This window comes from Grammomys surdaster, unplaced genomic scaffold, assembly GCF_004785775.1.
Source record: "Grammomys surdaster isolate TR1022 unplaced genomic scaffold, NIH_TR_1.0 125977, whole genome shotgun sequence".
Lineage (NCBI taxonomy): Eukaryota > Metazoa > Chordata > Mammalia > Rodentia > Muridae > Grammomys > Grammomys surdaster.
The window spans coordinates 2,232,516-2,257,524 of NW_021620793.1; the positions used below are offsets into that span (position 1 = coordinate 2,232,516).

The window sequence follows — 25,009 nt, forward strand, 5'->3', positions numbered from 1 at the left end:
GCACTGAATCCAAGTCTGTGAGCCAGTCACAAAAACTCACAGCAGGGTCTGGAAGCAGGTGGAGGCTGCTGACCATCCTCCTCTCCTCCTGAGCCCAGCTCCAAGTCAGCAGGAGTTCTAGCAGCGGGAAGGCTGGGTCGCCAATACCTCAAGTTCCTATGCTTGTATGGTTTGCTTGTTTATTTATTTCTGAGACAGAGTCTCTGATTGTGGCCAAGACTAATCTGGAATTCTGTGAAGATCAAGCAGGTCTGAAGCTTCTGGCCACTCTCCCAAACACTGGGATCACAGGTATGCGCCACCAAACCCAGGTAGGTTTGGTTTTTTGTTGTTGTTGTTTTTTGTGTTTTTTTTTTTTAAAGATTGTAGCTCTGGCTGCCAAATGCAGAGATCCACCTGCCTCCCAAGTGCTGGGATTAAAGGTGTGCACCATTAGACCTGGCTAAAGATTTTTTTTTTTTTAATGTATGTGTGTGTGCCTGAGTGTGTGTACACCATGTGCATTCAGGTTTCAAGGAGGTCAGTAGAGGGCGGCGGAGCTCTCGGAACTGGAGTTACAGGACAAGTAGTTATGAAATGAACTCTGGTCCTCTGCAAGACGAGCCATCTTGGCAGCCCCGCAAACCAAGGGAAGACATTTACTGATTTTACCCCACTGAAAAATTAAAAAGATTTCTCTCCCCCAAATCCAAAGAATATTGTTTTGAATCATTTAAATAGAACCCACTCTATAGATCAGACTAGCCTGGAACATAGAAATCCACAGGCCTCTGCCTCCCAAGTGCTGGGATTAAAGGTGTGAGCTACCATGTCCAGCACAAATTTATAAATTTTCAAAAAAAAAAAAAAACTTTTTGGAGTGGCTGGGAAGGCACACTTCAAACAACTCAGCTTTAGAATCTAAGCTGAGGTCTCAGCACCTTCCGCTAGGCAGCTAAGCATCATGGGTCAGAGACATAGGCATCATCCCGGGACTTTTCTGCACAAACATTATTAGAGCAGCACTAGGGATGGACCAGGGTCCCATTCTGGTGGCTGAGGGGCCTCCTGGTCAGTGGAGGGAGAGGACTTGAAAGTCTGGAGGGTGCTGTGTACTAGGAGGCCAAGCCTCAGTGTCTCAGGCCCATGCATTTAAGACACTGTGGGCTGAGCAGTGTGCTGGTGTCCAGTGAGGTTCAAAAGGAAAGTATGTAAGAAAGGTCAGGAGGGGAAATCAAGTCAGGGAAGGGCCGGCCATCGGGACTCTTCAGCAGCACCCAGCAGCACTCCGCTTCAGGTGGCAGGGCTTGCAGAAGAGGTGGTTATCCAGCGGGTAGCAGCCTTGGTCGGTAGGCTCCACAGACAGGAGGACACTGCAGTCCTGGGGATACAGAAGCAGGTGTGGGTGTCTCCAGGCCTGGATCCTGCCAGAACCAAGCTTTCCTAGGGGATCTCAGCTCCTCCTCCTCCTCCTCCTCCTCCTCCTCCTCCTCCTCTTCTTCCTCCTCCTCCTCCTCTTCATTTAAAGACAGGATCTTAAAGCTGAAACTGCCTTCAAACTATGTAGCCAAGGATGACTGAACTCCTGATCCTACCACTGGCTCAGCTCTGTTTTGAGACAGACTCTCTCTACGTATCCCAGGGTGCTCTGGAAAATTCAGTCTATCCCGGGCTGACCTGAACTCCTTGATTTTCCCACCTCAGCCTCCCAGTACTAGGGTGACAGGTGTTTGCCACCATGCCAGCTTCAGGGTTTTTTTTTTCCAACTTAAATGGGGACTATAAGCCATCTCCCAAGACTGCTGTGGTTTAGTAAAGGGACTCGTATGACAGTCTTTTATGATTAAAAAGCCCTTTCTACTTCTAAGAATACGGTCACCATTCCAACAACTGTAATAAAGACACAGACCAGAGTCAGGTGGTCGCGGGCAGTAGGCGGAGACCCTCTTCCCTCCTGGGAAAATTGGAACCCAGTTCTGTTCTAGGCTGCTACAGTTTGAGATTTTGTTTTGGGTTTTATTTTGCTTGTTTTAATATTTATTTATGTATATATGAGCACACTGTCACTGTCTTCAGACACACCAGAAGAGGGCATCAGATCCCATTACAGACGGTTGTGAGCCACCATGTGGTTTCTGGGAATTGAACTCAGGACCTCTAGAAGAGCAGTCAGTGCTCTTAACCACTGAGCCATCTCTTCAGCCCCTGTTTGTTTGTTTGTTTGTTTGTTTGTTTTTGGTTTTTTGAGACAGGGTTTCTCTGTGTAGCCCTGGCTGTCCTGGAACTCACTCTGTAGACCAGGCTGGCCTCGAACTCAGAAATCCACCTGCCTCTGCCTCCCAAGTGCTGGAATTAAAGGTGTGCACCATCACTGCCCGGCTGTTTGTTTGTTTTTAAGGGTCAGTTTAAGACAGGGTTTAATGCAGCCCCTACTGAAATGTAACTTTCTGGAGTCCAAATCCTGACTTACCAGGCAGCCTCAGCCAAAGTTACTGTGGACAGGAAGTGAGGGTTATTTGCTTAACCAGGCTTTTATGAACGCCTGGTATTGGTGGACTCTATCAGGGCTCTGGAAGAGCTAACAGCACCTGATCTTCCTCATTGGTCTTTTCAGATACACTATCAGCCGGGTGGACCTTGAACTCTAACTGACAAAGTCAGAGACCATAGGAAGCAATCGGCTTCTCTCCCAAGGTCATCTTGGCTCTGCGTTATCTTTTAAAACAAATACAAGTGAATAAATGTTTAGAATTACTCATTGGCTGACTGAGAGGCCCTGCCCTGGGACTCTCCATGCAGGTGATAACACAGAAGAACTACCACTTGTGTCTTTATCACCAGAGCATAGAAAGCGTAGAGCTACAGGGCTGGAGTGGGGGAGGGAATGGAGGGAGAGAGTGAGGGGTTTCTTGGACCCCTACTGCTGGACCAACTACAACACCTGCAGGGTTCAGGCAGAAGGAAAGAATACAGTCCTGAGATTAAGAACTTCAAAATGGCTGGATCCTGGTGGCAGCATACATCTTTAATCCCAGAGCTTGGGAGGCAGAGGCAGGCAGATCTCTGTGAGCTCAAGGCCAGCCAAGTGAGTTCCAGGACAGCCAAGGTTACACAGAGAAACCCTGCCTTGAAGAAAAAAAGTTGGCTGGAGAGATGGCTCAGCGGTTAAGAGCACTGACTGGTCTTCCTAAAGGTCCTGAGTTCAATTCCCAGCAACCACATGGTGGCTCACAACCATCTGTAATGAAATCCAATGCCCTCTTCTAGAGTGTCTGAAGACAGCTACAGTGTATTCATATACATAAAATAAATAAATCTTTTAGCTGGGCAGTGGTGGTGCACGCCTTTAATCCCAGCACTTGGGAGGCAGAGGCAGGTGGATTTCTGAGTTCGAGGCCATCCTGGTCTACAGAGTGTGTTCCAGGACAGCCAAGGCTATATGGAGAAACCCTGTCTGGAAAAAGCAAAACAAAACAAAACAAACAAACAAAAAAGTTGTAGTCATGGCCACCCCCTTCTGATCACAGGTCCCTTTGCCGGCACTGTCCAGCATTTCCTATACCAGTTCTAAGCAGCCTCCCATCGCAGCCCAGCCGGTTCCTTCCCACAGGCTGAAGCGCTCACCAGACCCTCCCCTTCCTGGTCCTATCATTTTGTCCCCCCCTTAGGCATTCTGCACCCAGACACACCTAGAACCTTCCATTTTCTGAGTCTTCAGAGTTGCTCCTCTAACAGTGGGTTGCCCCCCAACCTCCTCTGTATCCCCTTTCCCTACCTCCCCACCTTCCCAGCCCCTGTGATAGGCTCAGAAGATACGTTAGCTTCAGATGCTAACTTGACACAACTCAGAGTTATCTATCCATAAATCACAACTGGGGGGCTGCTCAGATCAGATCAGCCCGTGGTATGTCTGTGGGGATGGGCTCTTGATTGCTAGTTTATGTAGGAGAGCCCGGCTTCCTGCAGGCAGTGTCATCCTGAGGCAGGGGACCCTGGGCTGTATAAGAAATCTTCCTGAACAGATGTCAGACAGAGAGGGGCCAGTAAGCGGTATTCTTCTTCCATAGTTTCTGCTCCAGGTTCCTGCTTTGATTTCCCTTAACGATGGATTTTTTCCTCAACCAATCTGCTATTTTTTTTGTTTGTTTTTTGTTTTGTTTTGTTTTTTTGAGACAGGATTTCTCTGAGTAGTCCTGGCTGTCCTGGAACTCACTCTGTAGACCAAGCTGGCCTCGAACTCAGAAATCCGCCTGCCTCTGCCTCCAAATGCTGGGATTAAAGGCCTGCGCCACCACTACCCAGCAACCAATCTGCTATTGATTATGGTACTTATCATAGCAACAGACAGCATGTCAGGCCAACCAGGAACCTTCTTGGGGCAGTATGCCCCTCCCACAATGGGATCTACTCTCAGTCTCTTGGGGCTTCTAAGGATGTAAACCTGAGCCGTCTGTGCTCATGTGCTGTGTCAGTATTCAGAAAAGAAAGTAAAGGAAGGACCCGGAGGTAGAGTGATAGCCCGAGGCTATCATTTGCCACCGATGTGGTCACCACCCACCATACTGGCACACAGTAAGAGATGTGAGCACACAGTAAACTCTGATACATAGCCAAGTGTGGTCGGTTTGTTTTTGTTTTCTGAGACAGGGTTGATTTCTCTGTGTGGCTGTCCCTGGACCTGCTTCTATAGACCAGGCTGGCCTCGAACTCAGAGCTCTGACTGCCTCTGCCTCTGGAGTACTGGGATTAAAGGCGTACGCCATCATGGCCCGGCTGGCCACGTATGTTTTTATCTCCACTTTTCCCAGCCTCTGCTGCAGGCAGTGAGCAGGAGAGAGAAGGCTGCCCATGGCCCCAGCACGTAACCACCTCAGCTCCACTCACCTCACAACGGTAACAGTTTTCGTGGAAATTCCTTCCCATGCACTCGATTTTGAAGGCATCCTTCCCGTCTCGGGGGATGATGGGATTCTCACAGATGCTGCACACAGGGGCAAATTTCCTAGAAGGAGGGGAAGCACAGGCCAGTAAAGTCAGCTACTCACGCTAACAAAGGAATCAGCTGGCCGAAGGTTTTGGAGGCTGCAGGTCAACCCCTCAACACCCCCCACCCCGTGCGTCCGCCCTCGAGGTTGCTAGGTGACCGCATCTGCGGCAGCCAATGATGTCTAGGAGGAGGAGTCAGTGCCATGAATCCGGCTTCCCAGTGTGAATTTGGAACTGAGAAGAGTGTGGCAGGTCATCTTGTACTTTGCTTAATTAAAAAAAAATTAAAAAAAAACTTTTAGCATATTTATTTAGTTGTCTTTGGAGGTCAAAGACAACATGCAGGAGTCAGTTCTCTCCTTCCACCTTGTGGGTCCCAGGGATTGAACTCTCGGCATCAGGCTTGGTGGCAAGCAACTTTATCCACTGAGCCATCTTGGCAGCCCTGTTTGCGTATTTTTTTGTTTACCTGTTCTTGAGGCAGAGTCTCACTGTGTAGCAATGGCTAGCCTGGAACTTGTCACGTAGAGCAGGCTGGCCCGGGATTCACAGAGCTCGCCCTGCCTCTGCCTTCCAAGTGTTGCTGTTTGCTTATCTTTCAAGACAGGACTTTCTAGCCTAGGTTGACCAGACATGTGCAGCAGTGTCCTCCTAACTCCATCTTGAGTTCAAACAGGGGCAAAGCATGAGTAGTCTCCCTTATATGTCCATATGTATATGTAAATGTATATACACATGTATATTTATACATACATGTATACACACGTATATGTAAATGTATATACACATGTATATTTGTACATACATGTATACACACGTATATGTATACACACATATATGCATATGTATGTATATGTATATCTCCCCACTCCTCCCTCCCTTACTTCCCAGGGGACATGGTCTAGGGTCTGGAAAAAAGGTCCCAAATCAAGTCGTTTTTATTTTTTCTATAAATGTTGTTTTTTAAAAGTTTTTATATTTTGATTTATTTCACGGACACTGGTGTTCTGCTTGCATGAGTGTCTGTGTGTGGGTATCAGATCCTCTGGAACTGGAGTTACAGACAGTTGTGAGCTGTCAGATGGGTGCTGGGAACTGAACCCAGGTCCTCTGGAAGAGCAGCCATTGCTCTGAACCCCTGAGCCATCTCCCCAGGCTCTGTAATTTTTCTTGAGACAGGGTCTCATATAGCCTAGGCTGGCCTTGAACTTGCTAGGGTAGCCAAGGATAAGCTTAAGCTCCTGATCCTCTGGAATGCTGGGATTACGGGTGGGTTTCAGCACAGCATGGCTGTGTGGTGTTGGAAAGAAAACGCTGTACACGCTAGCAGACACTCCACCAACTGAGCCACTACCCAGCTCCCAAATTGTCTCCTTAAATGGAAGCTTCGTTCCACGTTGGGAACTGTGTGCCTCAGTTTCTACTTCTGCTAAAATGTACTCCTTCACTGTACTCCCTAGCCATAAAAAGTCTGACGATTAAGGCGCGTGTGGTGGCAGCCCTCAGGAGACTCTGCGAGGCAGATCTCTGTGAGTTCGAGGCTACCCTGGTCTACAGAGTTCCAGGACAGCCAGGGCTGTTACACAAAGAAAGAAAGTAAGTCTGAGGCTCTCATGGAGTACCTCAGATGAGGAGTCTATCAGAGCTCTGGGACTCGATGCCTCTGGCAGATGCCATGTGAATTAGGTGGGGAAGCTATCAGGCTTCTGTCAGCACAGGAGCTATAGAAAGTACTGGGCTGGTCGTGCCACCCTGTCAGAGCCTGGCCCTGCCTTCCCCAGTCCCCCAGCCCCACAGCCTCCTTCCTACCTGTAGAAGTCAGCCACGCAGTACACCTGGTTCTGGCTGTCCAGCGCGAAGCTCTCGTCGCTGATGCAGCGGGCACAGGTCACGCAGGTGAAGCAGGGCGGGTGGAAGGCCTTGCCCAGGGCCCGGATGATCTCCTCTTGGACCACTTTCCCACACTTGCCGCACTTCTCCAGGGTATCCTGGGGCAGAGAGCCTCGGTTTTGGCCCACCCGCAAACATGCCTGAACCAGGAGGTGTTGCCAGCCCTCTCTGTCTTTATCTTTCTATCGTTCTTCCCTCCCTCCATCACTCTCCCTCTCTCCCTCCCTCCTTTCTTTCTTCAGAACTTCAGTACTAGGGACTGAAATCAAGGCCTTTTGTGTGTCAAGTAAGAACCCTGACTGAAGTATGTGCTCAGCCTGGGACTATCTCAACAAAATTTTCACACACACACACACAGATACACACACACAGACACACATACATAGATACACACACACACACATACACACATAGACACACACACACAGACACACGCAGACAGATACACAGACATACACAGACACAGACACACACAGACAGATACACACACACAGACACACAAAGACACACACACACAGATACACAAACACACACTTTTTTTTTTTTGGCTAGTTTTGAGACAGTGTGTCATGTAGCCCAGGTTAGACTACAGAGTTAGATATGACTTTGAACTCCTGAATCTTCTGCCTCTACCCACAAGTGTTTAGATTTCAGGCATGTGCTATCATACCCAGCCCCCTTAACAAACCCTTCTGTGTTCAACACTACAGATGAATGGTATCCAAATTCTTTTGCTTATTGTTTTGGGCAGGGTCTGCCTCTATAACCCAGGATCCTGAAACTCTTCATCCTCCTGCCTCAGCTTTCTGAATGCTGGGAACACATGGACACCATCATAGCTGGCTCATTCCTCAAAAGTGGAGGAGAAAAGGTCAGGAGTTCAAGCTCACCCTTCCCTCTGTTTCAGTCTCAAAACCCCCCAAAAGAGGCCTGGTGTGGTGGCACTTGCCTCTAATCCCAGCACCTGGGAGGCAGTGGCAGGTGAATCTCTGTGAGTTTCAGGCCAGCCTGGTCTACAGAGAGAGTTCCAGGACAGCCAGGGTTATTACACAGAGAAACCTACAAAACCAAACCCAACCCAACCAACCAAAACTAAAAAGGCAAGCAAATGCCAGCTCCTCTAGAGCCTGAAGAGCAAGAAGAGGCGGCATCTTGATTTGAGTCCAAGGTAATTGATTTTTGAACTGACAGCCTCCATAACAACGAGAAAGAACTCTGAATTGTTTGAAGGCACCAAACTGTGGTTCGGTTGTTTTGAATGCTCTCCATCAGCCCATGAGGCCTGGGCTCCAGGGGGCACTGTTGGGAGGTAGGGGAGCCCTTAGGAGGTGAGACCCAATAGTGATCCATGGTATTGTGGTACAGCAATCACAGGAACTTAACCCTGCCGGCTTGAGTTTTCTCTTTTCTGAGTCTCAGCTTCCTCTGCTGTGAAATGGGCTCATGGTGTCCAGTCTCTTAAGAGATCCGTAAGGGATCCAAAGCTCTGTGCTCAGTGGGTGCAACCTGGGGGCTACCTGCAGGGGAGTACCTGGTAGCAGGGTTCGCACAGGGGGCGCCCATCCTTCTGGTAGAATCTCTGCCCAGCCAACTGGCGGCGGCAGGTACGACAGGTGAAGCACTGGGCATGATACTGCCTCTTCATGGCCTCCACAGCCAGTTCTCGAGGGGACACAGGCTTGTGACAGAAACCACAGACATCTGGGGTAGGGAGACACAGACTGTCAGCAGCCCAGGAAGGCAGGACCCAATCACCACCCAGAATATGATGCCCCAGTGTGTCCAGGGCCCAGCCTCAGAAACTTCCTCAACTGACAAATGAAGAGGGTTTGTTTATTATGATAGAGGCATCAGGAAGGAGGGTGGACCTTTGGGAAGCTAAACTCAAAGACACAGTATTGGGTCCGGTACACACCTTTTATTTTATTTTTTTTTGTTATTTTCAGAGCAGGGTGTCACTATGTATCCTTGGGTGTCCTGGAACTCACCAGTTACAGCAGGCTGGCCTCAAACTTAGTGAGAGGGAGACCTGCTAGCCTCTATGTACAGCTAGCGATGTCTATAATTCCAGGCTAGCCTGGTCTACAGAGCAAGACGGGGAGGGGGGTGTTGGCAGGGGGAGAGAGAAAAGAAAGCAGAGTTGGCATTGTAAAGTATAGCCCAGGCTAGCCTGGAACTCTGTCCTCCTGCATCAGCCTTTAGAGTGCTAGGATAACAGGGTGAGCCACCACACCTAGCATCAGAACCTCTTAGGACTTTTTTTTTTTTTTTTTTTTTTTTTTTTTTTTTTTGGTGGTGGTGGTGGCGGTGGTGGTTGTTTGTTTGTTTGTTTTAAGATTTATTTTAGGTCTGGAGAGATGGCTCAGCGGTTAAGAGCACTGACTGCTCTTCCAGAGGTCCTGAGTTCAATTCCTAGCAACCACATGGTGGCTCACAACCATCTGTAATAGGAACTGATGCCCTCTTCTGGGGTGTCTGAAGAGAGCTACAGTGTACTCATATACATTAAATGAATACATTTAAAAAAAAAGATTTTTTGTTTTTCGAGACTGGGTTTCTCTGTGTAGCCCTGGCTGTCCTGGAACTCACTCCGTAGACCAGGCTGGCCTTGAACTCTCAAACTCAGAAATCCACCTGCCTCTGCCTCCCAAGTGCTGAGATTAAAGGCATGCGCCACCACCGCCCAGCGAGAGTTCTTCTTTTTCCCCAGTATCCTTTCCTCTCTCCTATCTAGCGTTAGGGGGTTGAAAGGGTGGAAGAAAGAAGTCACAAAGTAGCAAAAAGATAGCTACAATCTACCTTAAGTCTAAAGATAAATAACAAACTTAGAAAAACATTTGCCTTCTGTCTCCGGGCTCCAGGAAGGAGGTCACTTGACTCAACTGTGTCTTCGGTGCCTGGGGCAAGGCTCTGAGTAAGCACTTCCTGGCTAAATTAAACAAGGCACACAGAGCTGTAGAGGCTTCTAGAAAACAGCTGGAACGTGCTGGTGGGTGCCCGTGGGCTGGGATGACTAAGGAAGGTGATTTGACAAAAATACAAAACTTAAAACATCAACCTTTTTATAGGTTACTTCCTCTTCTAGGAATTTACCCCAGAGAGCCCCCTACACAGTGAAATAACCTGGTAAGGTGACTCAGCTCTGTGCATTTACGGTAAGAAACCGTCTACAAATCCATCAGGAGGCGGCTTTGTAACCCATCAGGCTTACAGGCTTATGTTCCTACTGAAGACTGCCACACAGTCTTTAAAAAGGGGGGTGGGGCTAGGAGCCACAGCAGATACTGATGGGAAACGCTGGGGAAAACAGCAATGAAGAACTGCCCCAAAGCTTAAAAGACAAAAGCAGAAACTGTGTTTATTTGTGTGTGTGTGTGTGTGTGTGTGTGTGTACCGTGGTAGAGAGGAAGAAATAAGGTATCACTATGTAGCCTCTAGGTGACACAGAACTTTTTCTACAGACCAGGCTGGCTATATAAAGCTATATAGGCGACTCAGAGACCCTCCTGTCATTGTCTCACAAGTGCTAGGACTAAAGGCACGTGCCACCATGTGCCACATGTGCTTGGGTGGCTTGATTTTTTTCATTATTTTTTTATTTTTAAGACAAAGTCTTGGGCTGGAGAAGTGGCTCAGAGGATAAGAGCACTGACTGCTCTTCCAGAGCTGCTGAGTTCAATTCCCAGCAACCACATGGTGGCACACAACCATCTATAATGGAATCCGATGCCCTCTTCTGGTGTGTCTGAAGACAGTCACAGTGTACTCACATACATAAAATAAATACATCTTTGATAATAATAATAATAAAAAGACAAAGTCTTTTTTAGCCCAGGTTTAGCTCCCAACTTACTACAGAGCTAAGGATGAACTCAAACTTCTAATACTCCTGCATCATACACCCTGGTACAAAATAAACAATGAGAAAATAACAAAAAACCCTTAATTTTTATTTATTGATTGGTTGTGTGTGTGTCTTGAGCAGAGATCAGGGGAACAACCTCTGAGAGTCTGCCCCACCACACGGACTTATGGACAGAAGTGAAGTCACTAGTCTTGGTGACAAGTGCCTTTACCCCCTTAGCCTTTTTGCTACATCCCTCACCCCACCCCCACCAACAAAAAAGGAATTTAAAAAGCAAGCTAGGCATAGTGGCTCACATCTGCAATCCTAGCATTGAGCCTGAGGCAGTAGGATTGCCACAACTTTGAAGCCAGCCTGGCTTCATAGTGAGTTCCAAGTCAACCAGTACCAGCCATGGAGTAAGGTCTCATCTCAGAAACACAGAGAGACAAAGAATATTTTTTGTTGTTGTTGTTTTTGATGTTTCAAGACAAGTTAAGTCTGGCTGTCTGGGACCTCTCTGTGAAGACCAGGCTGGCCTCCAACTCACAGAGATCTGCTTGCCTCTGCCTTCCAAGTGCTGGGCCACCACCGCAGGGGGAGAAAAAGAAGTTTTAAAGGACCATGCCTACAATCGTAACAGTCAGGTAGCTGAGGCAGGAGGATCTCAAGTTGAACTCCAGATCTGGTTAGAGTGAGACCTCAAAACAAATAAACACAGACTAGGGAGGTCCAGCCAGGACTACACAGGGAAACCCTGTCTCAGAAAGGAAAGAAGGGAGGGAGGAAGGAATGAAATGTAGCTTGGGTGATTGAGTACGGATGAAGTGCTGGCTTCTTTCTATCTGCAGTACCATATGAGCCAAGCACAGAGGCAAACACCTGTAATCCTAGCTCTCAAGGGGTAAGGCAGGTGGAGAAAGAGAAGGTCATCCTCGGCTACATACTGAATTCAAGGCTAGCCTGGACTACATGAGACCCTATCTCAAAATCATCATCATCAACAAACCAGAAGCAAGCCCCTGGCTACAATGGAGATTCAGCTGTTACACACTGTATAGATAGTCCCTGTCATGTGAGTGAGGGGGGTTGGGGGGAACCCTTCTCTCCCACACTTCCCACAAGAAGCCCATTCTGACCCTGAAGACCCAGAGAGTAAGCACACAGCCATACCTGTGGATGCTTCTCTCTCTGGAAGAGTGACAAGCTCTTCTGGAGGAGGAGGAAGCTCCTCTTCCGAGGGTCTGACGTGACCAGGTGGAGGCTGGACAGAAGATCCCTTTGATGGAGCCTGGGGGTGGGAGGATACATATGAGGAGATAGAAAAGAGGTTGGCTGGTGGGGACCCCACTAGATCCTCCCAGCTTGACTCTTTGTCTGGGGCGGGATGCACTCCAAGTACGATTAGTCCCATTGTACAGATGAGGAAACTGAGACTGGAGGAGCAAGTGCCCAGCTTCTATAGCTCAGCAGGAAAGTTACCATGCAGCAAGAGCCAGAACCTCCCTGCTCCATGTCTGGAGCTCTTTCTGTCAAAGTGACTCTCTCATTCTGGCTAGTCAAGCGCTCTACCATTGAACTAACTATACCCCGAATTTTCTTTCTTTGTTTTAGTTCTTTTTTTTTTTTTTTTTTTTGATTTTTCGAGACAGGGTTTCTCTGTTTAGCCCTGGCTGTCCTGGAACTCAGAAATCTGCCTGCCTCTGCCTCCCAAGTGCTGGGATTAAAGGCGTGCACCACCACCACCTGGCTTGTTTTAGTTCTAGATAGTGTCTCACGCAGTTGCTCAGGCTGGCCCTGAACTTACTTTGTAAGATAGGCTATGTCTTATGATCAACCTGCCTCAGCCACCTCAGTATCTGGAATTACAGTCCTGCAACCATCCTGTTTCTAAGGACATCGTGGGTATGAAGTGTCCCAGCCACCAACAATGGCTGGAGGTGACAGAGACCTTAACCCAGCACTCCACTCACATTGATAACCCCCTCTATGAAGGGCAGAATTGATTAGCTTCTTAGGCAGTGTAGAGATTTCGGTCAGAACCAGAACACGTCCTGGAGCAGAGGGTCCCAAGGGAACAAAGGGGCTGGGGGACACGTGTCACCAGGGACTCTGAAAATTCCAGTTTCCACCAGCTGTGGAATTCGGCTTTGAAGACAGACTGTCTTCAAGCAGAAGGAACCAAAGCACCTCCACCTTGGTAATGCTGGGAAGGCCCCCAACCCCCAGCTGCCACCATGGGTGGGGGAGCCTTGGGGACACTCCTGTACCTGTAATGGGGGTGGAGGTGGGGGTGGAGGCAGGTGCAGTTGCTCCAAGTCAGAAATGAGTGATGTCCCAGGCAAGACAGGAGGCTCCTCTTCTGGGAGAGGCAGGTAGGCAGAAGGGGGCGGAGGAGGAGGGAGGAGGTCTAGGTCCTCATCATTCAGGGAAGGAGGTGGGGGAGAGCATCCTACAACAGGAAGAGAGAGGGGTTGCCCAGGGTCCCCACAGGGCACAAGGCAGAGCTACTCACCCAGAAGGCCAAGCAACAGTGGGTAAAAGTTCAGGTCTGGCTCCAGTCCACCCTAATGCTGCCCCTGGCTTGCTGTGGGTCCTTAGGCAAGGAAATCAACTCTTTGAATCTTAAATTGTTTTAGAAAGTGAGCCCCAAGTCCTATGGCTCTCGTCAGGGGGATGGACAGGTGATGATTTGTCTACACTGAGCAGCTGACCCAAGGCCAGAGCTTAGATGTGACGGGCACCTTCAAGGTTGTATGGCCAAGACTGTAGCAAGGCTGAGAAGACAGCCATGGGCCTGGCTGATGGGACCCGCCTCCCTATTTTGGGGAGAGGGGGCAGCATCTCTCTACATAACCCTGACTGTCCTGGAGCTTACTATATAGACAGGATGGCCTCAAACTCACGGAGATCCACTTGTCTCTGTCTCCTGAAGCTGGGATTAAAGTGGGACCCTGTTATTCCCAGCTCCCTGATGGGGTCCTTATACACCGCTGGTGGGATGTAAACTAGTCTAGCCACTATGGAAGTCAGCCTGGAGTCTCTCAAAACCCTAACAGTTGGGCCTGGAGAGATGGCTCATCAGTTAAGAGCACTTGTTGTTTTTATAAATTACTCAGGTTGGATTCCTAGCACCCACATGGTGACTCACAACTGTCTGTAATTCAGAGGATTCTAGATTCTAATTCCAGAGCCATTAGGCATGCATACAGGAAAGCACACATATACAGGAATAAAAATAAACATATCTTTAAGACAATCTAAGAGCTAAATGCAGTGGTGTATAGTTTTGATCATGTCACGCAGAGGCAGAAGCCGGTGGATCTCTGTGAGTTCAAGGCCAGCCTGGTCTACAGAGAAAGTTTCAGGATAGTCAGGGGTTTGTAAATATTGTCTCAAAAAAAAAAAAACCCAAACCAAAACCAAACAAACAAAATCAAAAAACAAAACCAACCCCCCCCAAAAAAACCCAAACAAACCAAAAAAGTAAAAACTAAGATAAAAAACTAAAAACAACAACAAAAAAAACTTAACAGTTGAGACAGTAATATGGCTCAGTGGGTAAAGGTGCTTGCTACCAAATCTGAGTTCCATCCCTGGAACCCCTGTGGTAAAAGAATAGACTCCATACGGTCCCAGGGCATGTGCCCCCTCCCCCATCCTGTGTACACACAATAAATAAATTAGAATACAAGAATAAAAAGCAATAGATCTTCTACGTGACCTAGCTATACCACTCCTGGGAATTTGCCCAAAGGCCTCCAGAGACACTTGCACCTCAGCGTTCAGTGTGGTCCAGCTGCAGAGCCAACCTAGGTGCCCACAACAGCATATAGATAAGGAAGAAAATGTGGGTTTTCTTTCCCCAACAAAATATTTTTCAGCTCAAAATTCATCCCATGAGAAAGATTCTCAGGAAAAGAATAAACAAATAAACATTCTATAAAAAGAAGAAAGCTAGGTATTGTGGCACTACACATGTGTAATCCCAACACTTGGAAGCTGAGGCAGGAGAAGGCAGCTCGGGTGGCATGTCCCTGCCTATAATCCCAGCATTTGAGTAGATGAGGCCGAAGGGTCAGGAAAGGAAGGTATACATTAAAACTTACGATCATTGAAACTGGATCTGGAGAGGCACGGGCTCTCCCTACTCCTGTGTAAGTGGGGGTTCCTGTGTTCGTGTGTCTGTGTGCATGCATGTTTGTTTGTTTGTTTTGGTTTTTTGTTTGTTTGTTTGTTTTTGGTTTTTCGAGACAAGGTTTCTCTGTGTAGCCCTGGTTGTCCTGGAACTCACTCTGTAGCCCAGGCTGGCCTCAAACTCAGAAATCCGCTTGTCTGCCTCCCAAGTGCTGGGATTAAAGGTGTGCGCCACCATTGCCTGGCTGTGTGCATGCATGTTAAGCTAAGCACACACTGTACCAACCCAGCTGCATCTCCGTAAGACAGCACACACAGACATTGCACAGGACCATCCCCTACCAGCAGAGGTAGTGTGGACTCCCCAGGGTGAGCTGACCAGGAGGAGGCCAGGACAGGAAAGTTAGGTCCTGGTTGTTGAGCACAGGCTTCTGTGTTCCTGAGGGATGAGGGGAGGGGGAGGGCTGGCCACCATGGCCATAGCTGTCTCCTACTGTTCAGGGTCCACTGTCACTACCAAGTTCACTACTGTGACCCTGCAGTCAGTAGGGTGTCACCTTCCTTAGAGGAGGTGACAAGGTAGGGGTGGGGCCAGGGTACAAGGTGTCTCAGGAAGGAACTATGATGAATTCTGTCCCCATCAGGTACAGGACAAGTACTGCTAATAGTGTCCCAGTGAGGCCAGCATGCTGGCACGGGTCTTTTTAGTCCCAGAGCATCGGATGCAGAGCAGGTGGCTCTCTGTGAGTTCCAGGCCAGCTTGGTCTATATATTATGAACCTTTCCAACAATCAAATGAAAGAGGAAGATGAGGGAGAGGATGGGAAGCTTAGTGGGTAAAAGGACTTGCCTGACAACCTGACTTTAATTCGATCTTTAGGACCCAAAGAATGGAAGAGGAGAACAGGCTCCTCTGAGTTGCCCTCCAACCTGTGGCATGTGTGTATCTGTGTGCACATATGTACACATAGACAAAGGTGTGTGTGTGTGGGGGGGGGGTGATAATGTCCAGAGAAGGACAAAGGCAAAGCAAAGAAGGTTCTAGATTTCCCAGAGTCAGAAAACCTGGGCTCTAGTGTCAGGCCTCTCCTCACTTTTCTGGAGTCAGGTTTCCTAGCCCACCCCGCTGCCATCCTTACCCCCCACGCCTCCCCAGAGCTGAGGGGACCTTACAGACAGATGTGTGTTCTAGACAGTGGTCCCTGACTAAACTGAGTCGCAGAATCATGGGAGCCTGGGGGGAGCTTGTACAAACCGCCAGCTTCTGGTGATTTCCCCACTGCTGGTCTAGGACCAGACTTAGATCACTGTCAGGCCGGAAGTCTCACCTACCAGGCAAAGCACTAACAGCATGCAAGAAACGCTCAATTCTCCTCCCGTCTCCCCTTTCTGACTGGTCCTCACCATGTTGCCCAGACTAGCCTCAAGCTCCCTCTCAGTCCTCCATCCTCGGCCTCCTGAGTGCTGGGATGACAGGTCTGTACCACCATACCCAGGAGAAAAAGCTTCTACTGCAGTTGACAACATTCAATCGTGTGGCAGAAATTTCCCTGCCCAATCTAGTTCCAGCGGGAAGCCTATGATTGGACAGGAAAAAGGGAGGCGGGTCTATGGGTGGCAGAGAGACAGAGACGCAAAAGTTGAAATGGCAGTGGACGTAGACCCACATGATTCAAGTAAATAGGAAGATGTGAAATCTAAAGGTTAGGAATAATGGGATCACTTTCTAATCTGTGTGGGCATCTTGTGTATTGAGATTTTATTGATATATATAAATTCCATTGGTTAACTTTAAGCATCTAGAGTTTTTATTTACTGGGTTACTGGAAGGTGGGTCCACCGACAACCGGGTAGTTATGGCTGTGAAGGAATTAGAGGCTCCAGGGATGAGCGAACCGGAGCTGGAAACACAGCGACCTGTTGTTATGGGGGCAAGCTAGAGAGAACAGCCCGGTGGAACCAGCTCAGGAGCTCCGGCCCATCTGGAGAGCCTACTGAGATGAGGACGCCCGGCTGGGGCCAGGCAGCCCGCAGGCGGTAGCCAGCATTACTGCGGGAAGTCGGTGGCTAAGGAGCCAGCCGGACATTTCATTTCTAATATCTCCCGCTACACAATTGGATATTTCAAAACAGTTAACAGGATTCTGAATGGTCCCACCACAAAGAACCTAAGCATCTGGGGCAATGGATATGCTAATTACCCTGACCTGAAGATGATATGCTGCCCACAAGCCATACAAGACACTGTATCACATAAACATGTACAATTACTGTGGGTCGAAAAAATTGTATTTTGTGGGGCTAGTAAGGTGGTTCAGTGGGTGAAGGGGCTTGCTGCCAAGTCTGAGGGCCTGAGTTCCATTCTCAGGGCCTACATGGCGGAGAGAATTGACTCCTACAAGCTGTCCTCAGACCCCCACATACAAATGCTACCACACACATACAATATATAAATGTAATCAAAAATTAATTTTAAAAATGGGGGCTGGAGGACTGGAGAGAAGGCTCAGCAGTTAAGAACCGTAGAGTGCTTACTGCTCTTACAGAGGACCTGAGTTCAACTCCCAGCACCATGTCAGGCAGCTCACAATCACTTCAGCTCCAGGGGATCCTGCGCCCTCCTCTGGCCCCTGGGGGTACTGCACTCACGTTTGCACAAACCCACATATAGCTGCAACCCACGTGACACAGGTATACACAAATAAAAATAAACTAAATCTGGGGCTGGTGGGGTGGCTCGGTGGTTAGTGAGTACTGCTGTTGCAGAGGACCCAAACTCAGTTTCCCAAGAGGCTCACAAACAGCCAGCCGTAACTGCAGCTCCAGAGGGGCCCACCTCTGCCCTCCATGAGCGCCTGCACTCACGTGAGCACACACATACAGGACACATGTACATAACAGTAAAAATAAAATAAATATAAAAGCAAAGGAATGCTTTGAAAGAAAAATAGTTTTTGTTTGTTTTTTGGTTTTGTGGTCTGGGGATCAAAACAAGAGCTTCAGACTGGACAGGCCAGGGGTGCAGCTGAGCTACAGTACCAGCCTGGGATACGGCTGAGGAGGTGTAGTACGGCTCAGGAGCCTTGGATTCAATCCAGAGACTGGAAAAGGATGAGAGGAGAGAAGAAGTTAATTAAAAGATGCTGAACGGTGGTGGTATGTGCCTTTAACCCTAGAATTCAGGAGCCAGAGGCAGGCTAGTTTGAGACTAGCCTGGTCTACAGACTGAGTTCCGGGACAGCCAGAGTTATCACACAGAGAAATCCTGCCTTGAAAAAAAAAGTTAGTTAAAAAAAAGAAAGAGAGGGCTGGAGAGATGGCTCAGTGGTTAAGAGCACTGACTGCTCTTCCAGAGGTCCTGAGTTCAAGTCCCAGCAACCACATGGTGGCTCACAACCATCTTTAATGGGCTCTGATGCCTTCTTCTGATGTGTCTGAAGAGAGCAATGCTGAATACATAAAAAATAAATAAATAAATCTTAAAAAAAAAAAAAAAAAAAAAGAAAGAGAGAGAGATTCACAAAGTGTAATTACTTCCCAGAAAGGTAGGAAAAATGCAAATTAAAGTTTCGACTTCAGCTTTGAGGTGGGGCCCAGCTAGCTGTGTTGGAACAAGCCCAGAGGTGACTACGGTGTGATTGATGGGCTGATGGGAGTGTGGGAACCTGGGAGCCGTGCTCCTGAGTCAGGACCTGAGCTCTCCGAGGCCTCACAAGCTGTATCCTCTCCCAGCTATGTCTCGCTCCTGGGACCATGATCTGAGGGGGTCAGCAAGAATGTAAGCGGGGAGAGAAGGTGGTTCAGTGGGTGAAGGGACTTGTTGCCAAGCCTGACAGCTAGAGTTTGCTCCCCGAGTCCCCGGACGCTTTTCTGTCTCTTTTCCCTGCCTTGGTTGAGTTGGCCTCTCACCCATATGTGTGGCGGTTTGAATGCAAATGGCCCCCATAGGCTCAAAGGGAGTGACACTATTAGGTGTTGCCTTGTTGGAGGGAGTGTGTCACTGGGGGAAGGCTTTGAGGTTTCAGAAGCTCAAGCCAGGTCCAGCAGCTTACTCTGTCTTCCTGCCGCCTGCCAATCCCCATGTAGAACTCTCAGCTTCTTTCCCCAGCACCATACCTGCCTGCACACCGCCACGCTTCCTGTCATGACAATAACAGACTGAACCTCTGAACCTGTAAGCCAGACCCAGTTAAATGCTTTCCTTTATAAGAGTTGCTGTGTCTGTGGTATTTCTCACAGCAATAGAAATCTTTACTAATATAATATGTGTCACACACACACATACACACATTATAAATAAATTAAATTGAGCCGGGCAGTGGTGGCTCACGCCTTTAATCCCAGCACTTGGGAGGCAGAGGCAGGCGGATTTCTGAGTTCTGAGGTCAGCCTGGTCTACAGAGTGAGTTCCAGGACAGCCAGGGCTACACAGAGAAACCCTGTCTCAAAAAACCAAGAAATAAAAAATTAATTAATTAATTAATTTAATTAAATGAAAAATCAATCCCAGAGCTAATAAGATGGTCCAGTGGGGAAAGACATTTTCTACCAAGTCTGGTGACCCAAGTTCAATCCCCAGGCCCCAAATGGGGACCGGAAGGAGATAAATCACAGACACACAGACACGCTGTGCACTGAGCTCCCTGCCCTGTAGCACAGCAGGAAATAAATCTCACAGCAGGCCAGCAGCAACGTCTTCAGAGTCTTCCAGACCCTTTGAACCCATGTTGACCTCGGTCTTTGCACGTTTCCATGCCCCCCATCCAGCAGAGGCCTCAGAGGAGCTGCCTCAAGGAGCTGCAAGAGGAGTCACTTCTCCACCTTGATGGCACCAGGCTCCATTGTGATCCTCTCTCTTTTGACATTTGGTATATTTTTGTCAATTCTTTTTTTTTTTTTTTTTTTTTGGTTTTTCGAGACAGAGTTTCTCTGTGTAGCCCTGGCTGCCCTGGAACTCACTCTGTAGACCAGGCTGGCCTGGAACTCAGAAATCCACCTGCCTCTGCCTCTCAAGTGCTGGGATTAAAGGCGTGCACCACCACCGCCTGGCATTAGGGAGGGACACTCTCTTACCTCCATTGGAGAGCTGAGGTTGGGCTTCAGGGAGTGAGGCATTGCTCCTGCCAGAGGGCATCCAGGTCTTGGGGCTCCTGCCCACTGCAGCCCCAGGTGTCTTTGTGGGAAGGGTCTCCCATGGCCGAGCACGTCGGGCTTCACAAGCTGCCTGGCTCGCTTCCTCAGTCACTGCTACGTCTCGGCGTGGAGGTGCCAGGGTGATAAAGACAGAAGAGGCCACCCGCTTCTCAGGCTTGGAGGCCATGATCGGCTCCTGCTGGGGCTGGGGAGAGAGGGGTTCAGGTTGTCATGGGGTACCCCTCTGGCCACCTAAGAGCTTGTTCAGAGTCTCCCTTCTCCCACAAGACAGCCTCACTGTACTGGTAGGCCCAGTCTAAACACTCGGCCTCACCAGAGAGGGGACTGAGGCAGGAGAATGGTGTGGTCTGGGCCAGCTTGGGTTGCACAGTGAGCAGAGAAGGCAAGAGGAGGAAACAGGAGGGACAGCGGGTGGCCTTCAGATAAGCCAGGTAGCCAGGTCACAGGGGCCCAGACACTCTGAAGGCCACGTGCTCCAGAGCACTGGACAGCCCTGCAGGAGTCAGATGTCTTCCCTGACAGCCCAGGCAGCTCACAGGCGCAGGCCCTGATACCCGCCCACAGCCCCTCCCTCACCTGAGATACTGATTTCCTACTGGAAGACAAGGTCCAAAGTTCAGGCCAGCTCCACTGGAAGAAAACAGGATCGTAAGAGTGGCTGGATGAGGAGAGGACAGGATGTACTCTGTCCCCACGCAGCCCGGAGCACCCGACGACACATCATCGTATTTCAGTCAGCGAGGAAACCGATGCGAGAAGTCAAGTCCCTTGACCGCTCTCTTCTCTTCTGCCCATTCCATCCAGTCCCAAACTGTCACATCCTTGACACTGTGTGTGTGTCTGTGTGTGTGTGTGTGTCTGTGTGTGTGTGTGTCTCTGTGTGTGTCTGTGTGTCTCTGTGTGTGTGTGTGTCTGTATGTCTGTGTGTCTGTGTGTGTGTGTGTATGTCTGTGTGTGTGTCTCTGTGTGTGTGTGTGTCTGTGTGTGTGTGTGTGTGTGTGTATGTGTGTGTATGTCTGTCTGTGTGTGTGTCTCTGTGTGTGTGTCTCTGTGTGTGTGTCTGTGTGTGTGTGTGTCTGTGTGTGTGTGTCTGTGTGTGTCTCTGTGTGTGTGTGTGTGTGTGTGTGTGTGTGTGGTGGCTGTGGGGAGCTGGAAGACCTCCTATCCTACCTCCTAACTAACCTTCATCCTTCCAGAGCATAAATCTGATTGTTTCTCTCCTGCTTAAAAGCTTTTTAAGACTGAGTGGGAGGGCTGGGCTGTGGTGGCGCACGGCTTTAATCCCAGCACTTGGGAGGCAGAGGCAGGCAGATTTCTGAGTTCGAGGCCAGCCTGGTCTACAGAGTGAGTTCCAGGACAGCCAGGACTACACAGAGAAACCCTGTCTCGAAAAAAAAAAAAAAAAGACTGGGTGGGAGGGCTGGAGAGACGGCTCAGAGGTTAAGAACACTGACTGCTCTTCCAGAGGTCCTGAGCTCAATTCTCACATGGTGACTCACAACCATCTATAATGGGATCCAATGTTCTTTTCTGGTGTGTCTGAGGACAGCCAAGGTGTACTTATGTACGTAAAATAAATCTTTTAAAAAAAATGAAGAAGAAGACTAGGTGGTGGTAGTGCACCCTTTAATCCCAGCAGAGGGAGGCAGAAGCAGGCAGACCTGAGTTCAAGGCTAGCCTAGTCTACAGAGGGAGTTCCAAGACAGCCAGGGCTAACCAAAGAAACCCTGTCTCTTACACACACACACACACAAATAATAAAAGTTTTAAAGGATCCCTGTTATCTCAGAGGAATAAACTCTAAAGTTCTGTGACCTCACCCTCTCTCAATCCCACCCATCTCTCTGATTTGGGGATGGGACTCAGGGTCTTGCGTAGTACATGCCGTACAGACATGCTCTACCACAGAGCCACACCCCCAGCCCACCTCAACTTCTTTTAACCACCTTAGCCCTTTCTTTCGAGCCTTTCTCTGTTGGAGGATGTCCCTACAGGGTTAATTTTAGCTCTTTCAAGGGCCCAGTTCAAACCTCACCTCATCCACGGAAGTGTCCCCTGACTCCCACCCTGGGGCGATGTTTGCTTCCTCATGTCGGGGATAGCTCATCCTAGGACCTGCTGGCTCTTTATGCATGTGTCTGAAACCCTCAGGTCACCTTGCCTACCTTCAGAGGTCTGAATCAAGAGCCAGAGCTCACAGTGCACGGGCTGAAGCACGGATCTGGGCAGAGGAAGCACCCTCATGTTGGGAAGGACAGGCAGCTCCTGCAGATAGCAGCCTCTGAGGTGGAGGCTTAGGAGGGTCACTGTGGGTGAACTGGCTGCATAGCACCAAAGTCCTCCCTGGCACTCAATCATAGTTCCCTGGCTAAAAATGTGCCTCTTATCTCCCGTTCTGGCTCTGTGTGGGCAACCATGACTCGACCCTGAAGCCCAGTCACGGATGCTTGGGGAGGTAGATGGATAGTCTCAAGCAGTGGGGTTGGACAGTGGGGAGGGGTGACAGACTCAGGGACCCTAGTGGGATGTGGATCCCACACGGTCACTCACAGCTCTGCCTCATTCTCAAGGTCCATCGGCCTCCTTGGGTCCTCTTGTGGGTTGACATCGACAAACACCAAGAAAATAGCTCTGGGGGCGTCAGGCACTGGGGCACATGCTTTTAATCCTAAACATGCCACAGGCAGGAGGCAGGGGGATCTCTGTAAGTTGGAGGCCAGCCTAGACTACATAGTGATTTCCAGAATAGCCAGGGCTACATAGAGAAACCCTGTTTTCCAAAAGGGTAAGCCGGGCAGTGGTGGGCTCTTGCCAGGCAGTGGTGGCGCATGCCTTTAATCCCAGCACTTGGGAGGCAGAGGCAGGTGGATTTCTGAGTTCGAGGCCAGCCTGGTCTACAGAGTGAGTTCCAGGGCAGACAGGGCTACACAGAGAAACCCTGTCTCGAAAAAAAAAATTGTATGTATGTGTATACACACACACATATCACCAGGAATTATGGCTCATACTTTTAATCCTAGCACTCAGAGGCAGAAGAGCAAGCAGATCTCTTCTGAGTTCAAGGCCAGCCTGGTCTACATAGCAAATCCCAGACTAGCCAAAAACAAACAAACAAACAACAACAAGAACTGTAACACATACTTGTAACTGTAATCTCAGCACTCAGGAAACCTGTGACGGGAAGATCATGAGTTCAAACCCAGTCTGGGTAACATAGTTAGACCCTATCTCAATTCCACTGACATTTATAAAGCCAAAAGCTCGGACTTCAAACCTCAGCTGTAGGGAGCCTCTGTCACGCGGTCCTAACAAGAGTTCAAGTGGATTTTCCTTGGCCCTCCGACAGGCTTGGAATCCTTTCAGGCTTGGAATCCTTTCAGAGAATCCAGCAACCTGAAAGTCCTGGGGCATCCTCGGACTTTTTCTTCCCTGGACCATACAAGCCTCCTCCCCCACTCCAAGCTCCACCCCTTCTCCCAAATAGCCCAATCCAAACCAGTTTCTTGCGGTCAACACGTTCTAGGCGGGTCCTCAAAGACAAGCTGTGGCTCTTCAGGAACCCTCCTCCACCTCCTTTCCCCCTACTCTGACCCCCATTCCGTTCTGCCTGCTTTCTCGGAAACATCCAGCGTGGAGGCCAGATGTTCGCAGCTGGGCAGCCATACTCGCCCTTTACGTTGTCATGCAGCGGTGGGGACCTCGGGGATGGAGCAGCGCTGGGGATTTTTAAAGCCCTGTCCGGTCTCATAAGGAGAGCCTGCTGGCGCTTCCCTTTGGCCCCACTGCCCCAGAGTTCACCCAGGCGGGGGTGGGGGTTGGGGGAGCATTGTATGACAACTTCCCAGCAGACCCACCACCCCCATCCTTCCTCCCCCGGAGGGCAAATCAGACACCCAGATCCAGTTGGGTAAGCGGAGAAAGTGGGAACAAAGGGAAAGAAAGTCATTTCCTGTCAAGAGGAAGGAAGGAGGCTGAGAGCCGGCCAGCCAGCCAGCCAGGGCCGGTCTTAGGCTGCAGCCCCTGGGAGGGGATAACTTTTGCCCGCACTCTGAGGCCCCCTCCGAGTCATTTCTAAGCATTGCTCTTTCACACAAACCCAATAAGCGATCTAAACTTAGGGCCAGAATTAAACTTCGCTGAAGTGGGAGAGTCTATGTCCCCCACTTACTCCCACAAGACACCTTGCGATCTCAGAAGGCTAAGGGTTTCCTCTTTCCTACACCAGAGAAAGAAGAAGCACAGAACTAGGATCTCCCCCAGGCTACCGGTCTTTTGTACTGGGCGACCTTGATACGGTCACTCAACCTCTCTGGGCTTGGCTTTTTATTCATCAAGAGAATAGAATTCTGCCCTGGAGGCTTGTTGAGAGGAGGCCAGCTGGTCATTCAGCTCCAGAGGGGCAGGCGGAGCCCAGCGGCTGGAGGACAGTGGTCTCCATTGTTAAAAGCAGGAATCTGGGCGCTGCCCAGTCTCTCCCCCTGGGAGCTCAGGTCTGGGCTGGAAATGGGGGAGTAGCTGCGCACACCTTGGGGATCGCCCGTTTCCACACCGCGCCAGGCCAGGCGAGGAGACCCCAGGACCTTCCTTTCCCACTCCAGACTGGAACTAGGAACAGGATCCGATAGGAGCAAGAGAGCTCGGGAACTATGCGCGCTGGTACAGCAGCAACGCGGGACAGTTGGCCGGGTCACCGCAGTGACTATAATTCGATCCATATGCGGAAAGCTGTCCTCTTTGTGAGGGAGCCTCTGCCCTGCTCAACCCGTCCCACTCGAGAGCAGGGACATGATCCCCGTGTGGTACCCCCACTCAGCTTCCTAGAGTCTCCAATGGCTGAGATCCTGGGACACACAGGGACAAGAGACAGTACCCGCCCCGATCCCTCCAGCAGCTCCAGGCTGGGTCCAGTACGGTGGCCCAGAGTTGCCCATGTGGCCACTTGAGGTTGACCCTGCTCAGGGCGCACAGCCAGGACCCCCACGCCGCACCCGCTTACCTGCCGCGCTCCCCATGCCCCGG

At 49.7% G+C, this 25,009-nt stretch overlaps 1 protein-coding gene across 1 annotated transcript; it reads right to left on the reverse strand.

Moving 5' to 3' along the window:
• Positions 1-411: 411 nt before the first annotated feature.
• On the reverse strand, positions 412-25,009 carry Fblim1 (filamin binding LIM protein 1). The gene is made up of 9 exons (XM_028754009.1): positions 24,987-25,009; positions 20,567-20,620; positions 19,910-20,174; positions 12,970-13,151; positions 11,873-11,990; positions 8,387-8,556; positions 6,775-6,953; positions 4,864-4,981; positions 412-1,360 (listed from the first exon to the last, which is right to left on the reverse strand). Exons 3-9 carry the CDS (start codon positions 20,154-20,156, stop codon positions 1,247-1,249), a joined length of 1,128 nt encoding a protein of 375 aa, XP_028609842.1. The 5' UTR covers positions 20,157-20,174; positions 20,567-20,620; positions 24,987-25,009; the 3' UTR covers positions 412-1,246.

What these genes read in the sequence shown, in the direction of transcription:
- Fblim1 (XM_028754009.1), bottom strand. Translation starts at nt 20,156, where the DNA reads ATGGCCTCCAAGCCTGAGAAGCGGGTGGCCTCTTCTGTCTTTATCACC. An exon ending in CACCTCCACCCCCATTACAG is followed by an intron (nt 11,991 to 12,969) that starts GTACAGGAGTGT and finishes TCCCACCCCCAG; the next exon opens with GCTCCATCAAAGGGATCTTC. An exon ending in AGAGAGAGAAGCATCCACAG is followed by an intron (nt 8,557 to 11,872) that starts GTATGGCTGTGT and finishes TCCCTACCCCAG; the next exon opens with ATGTCTGTGGTTTCTGTCAC.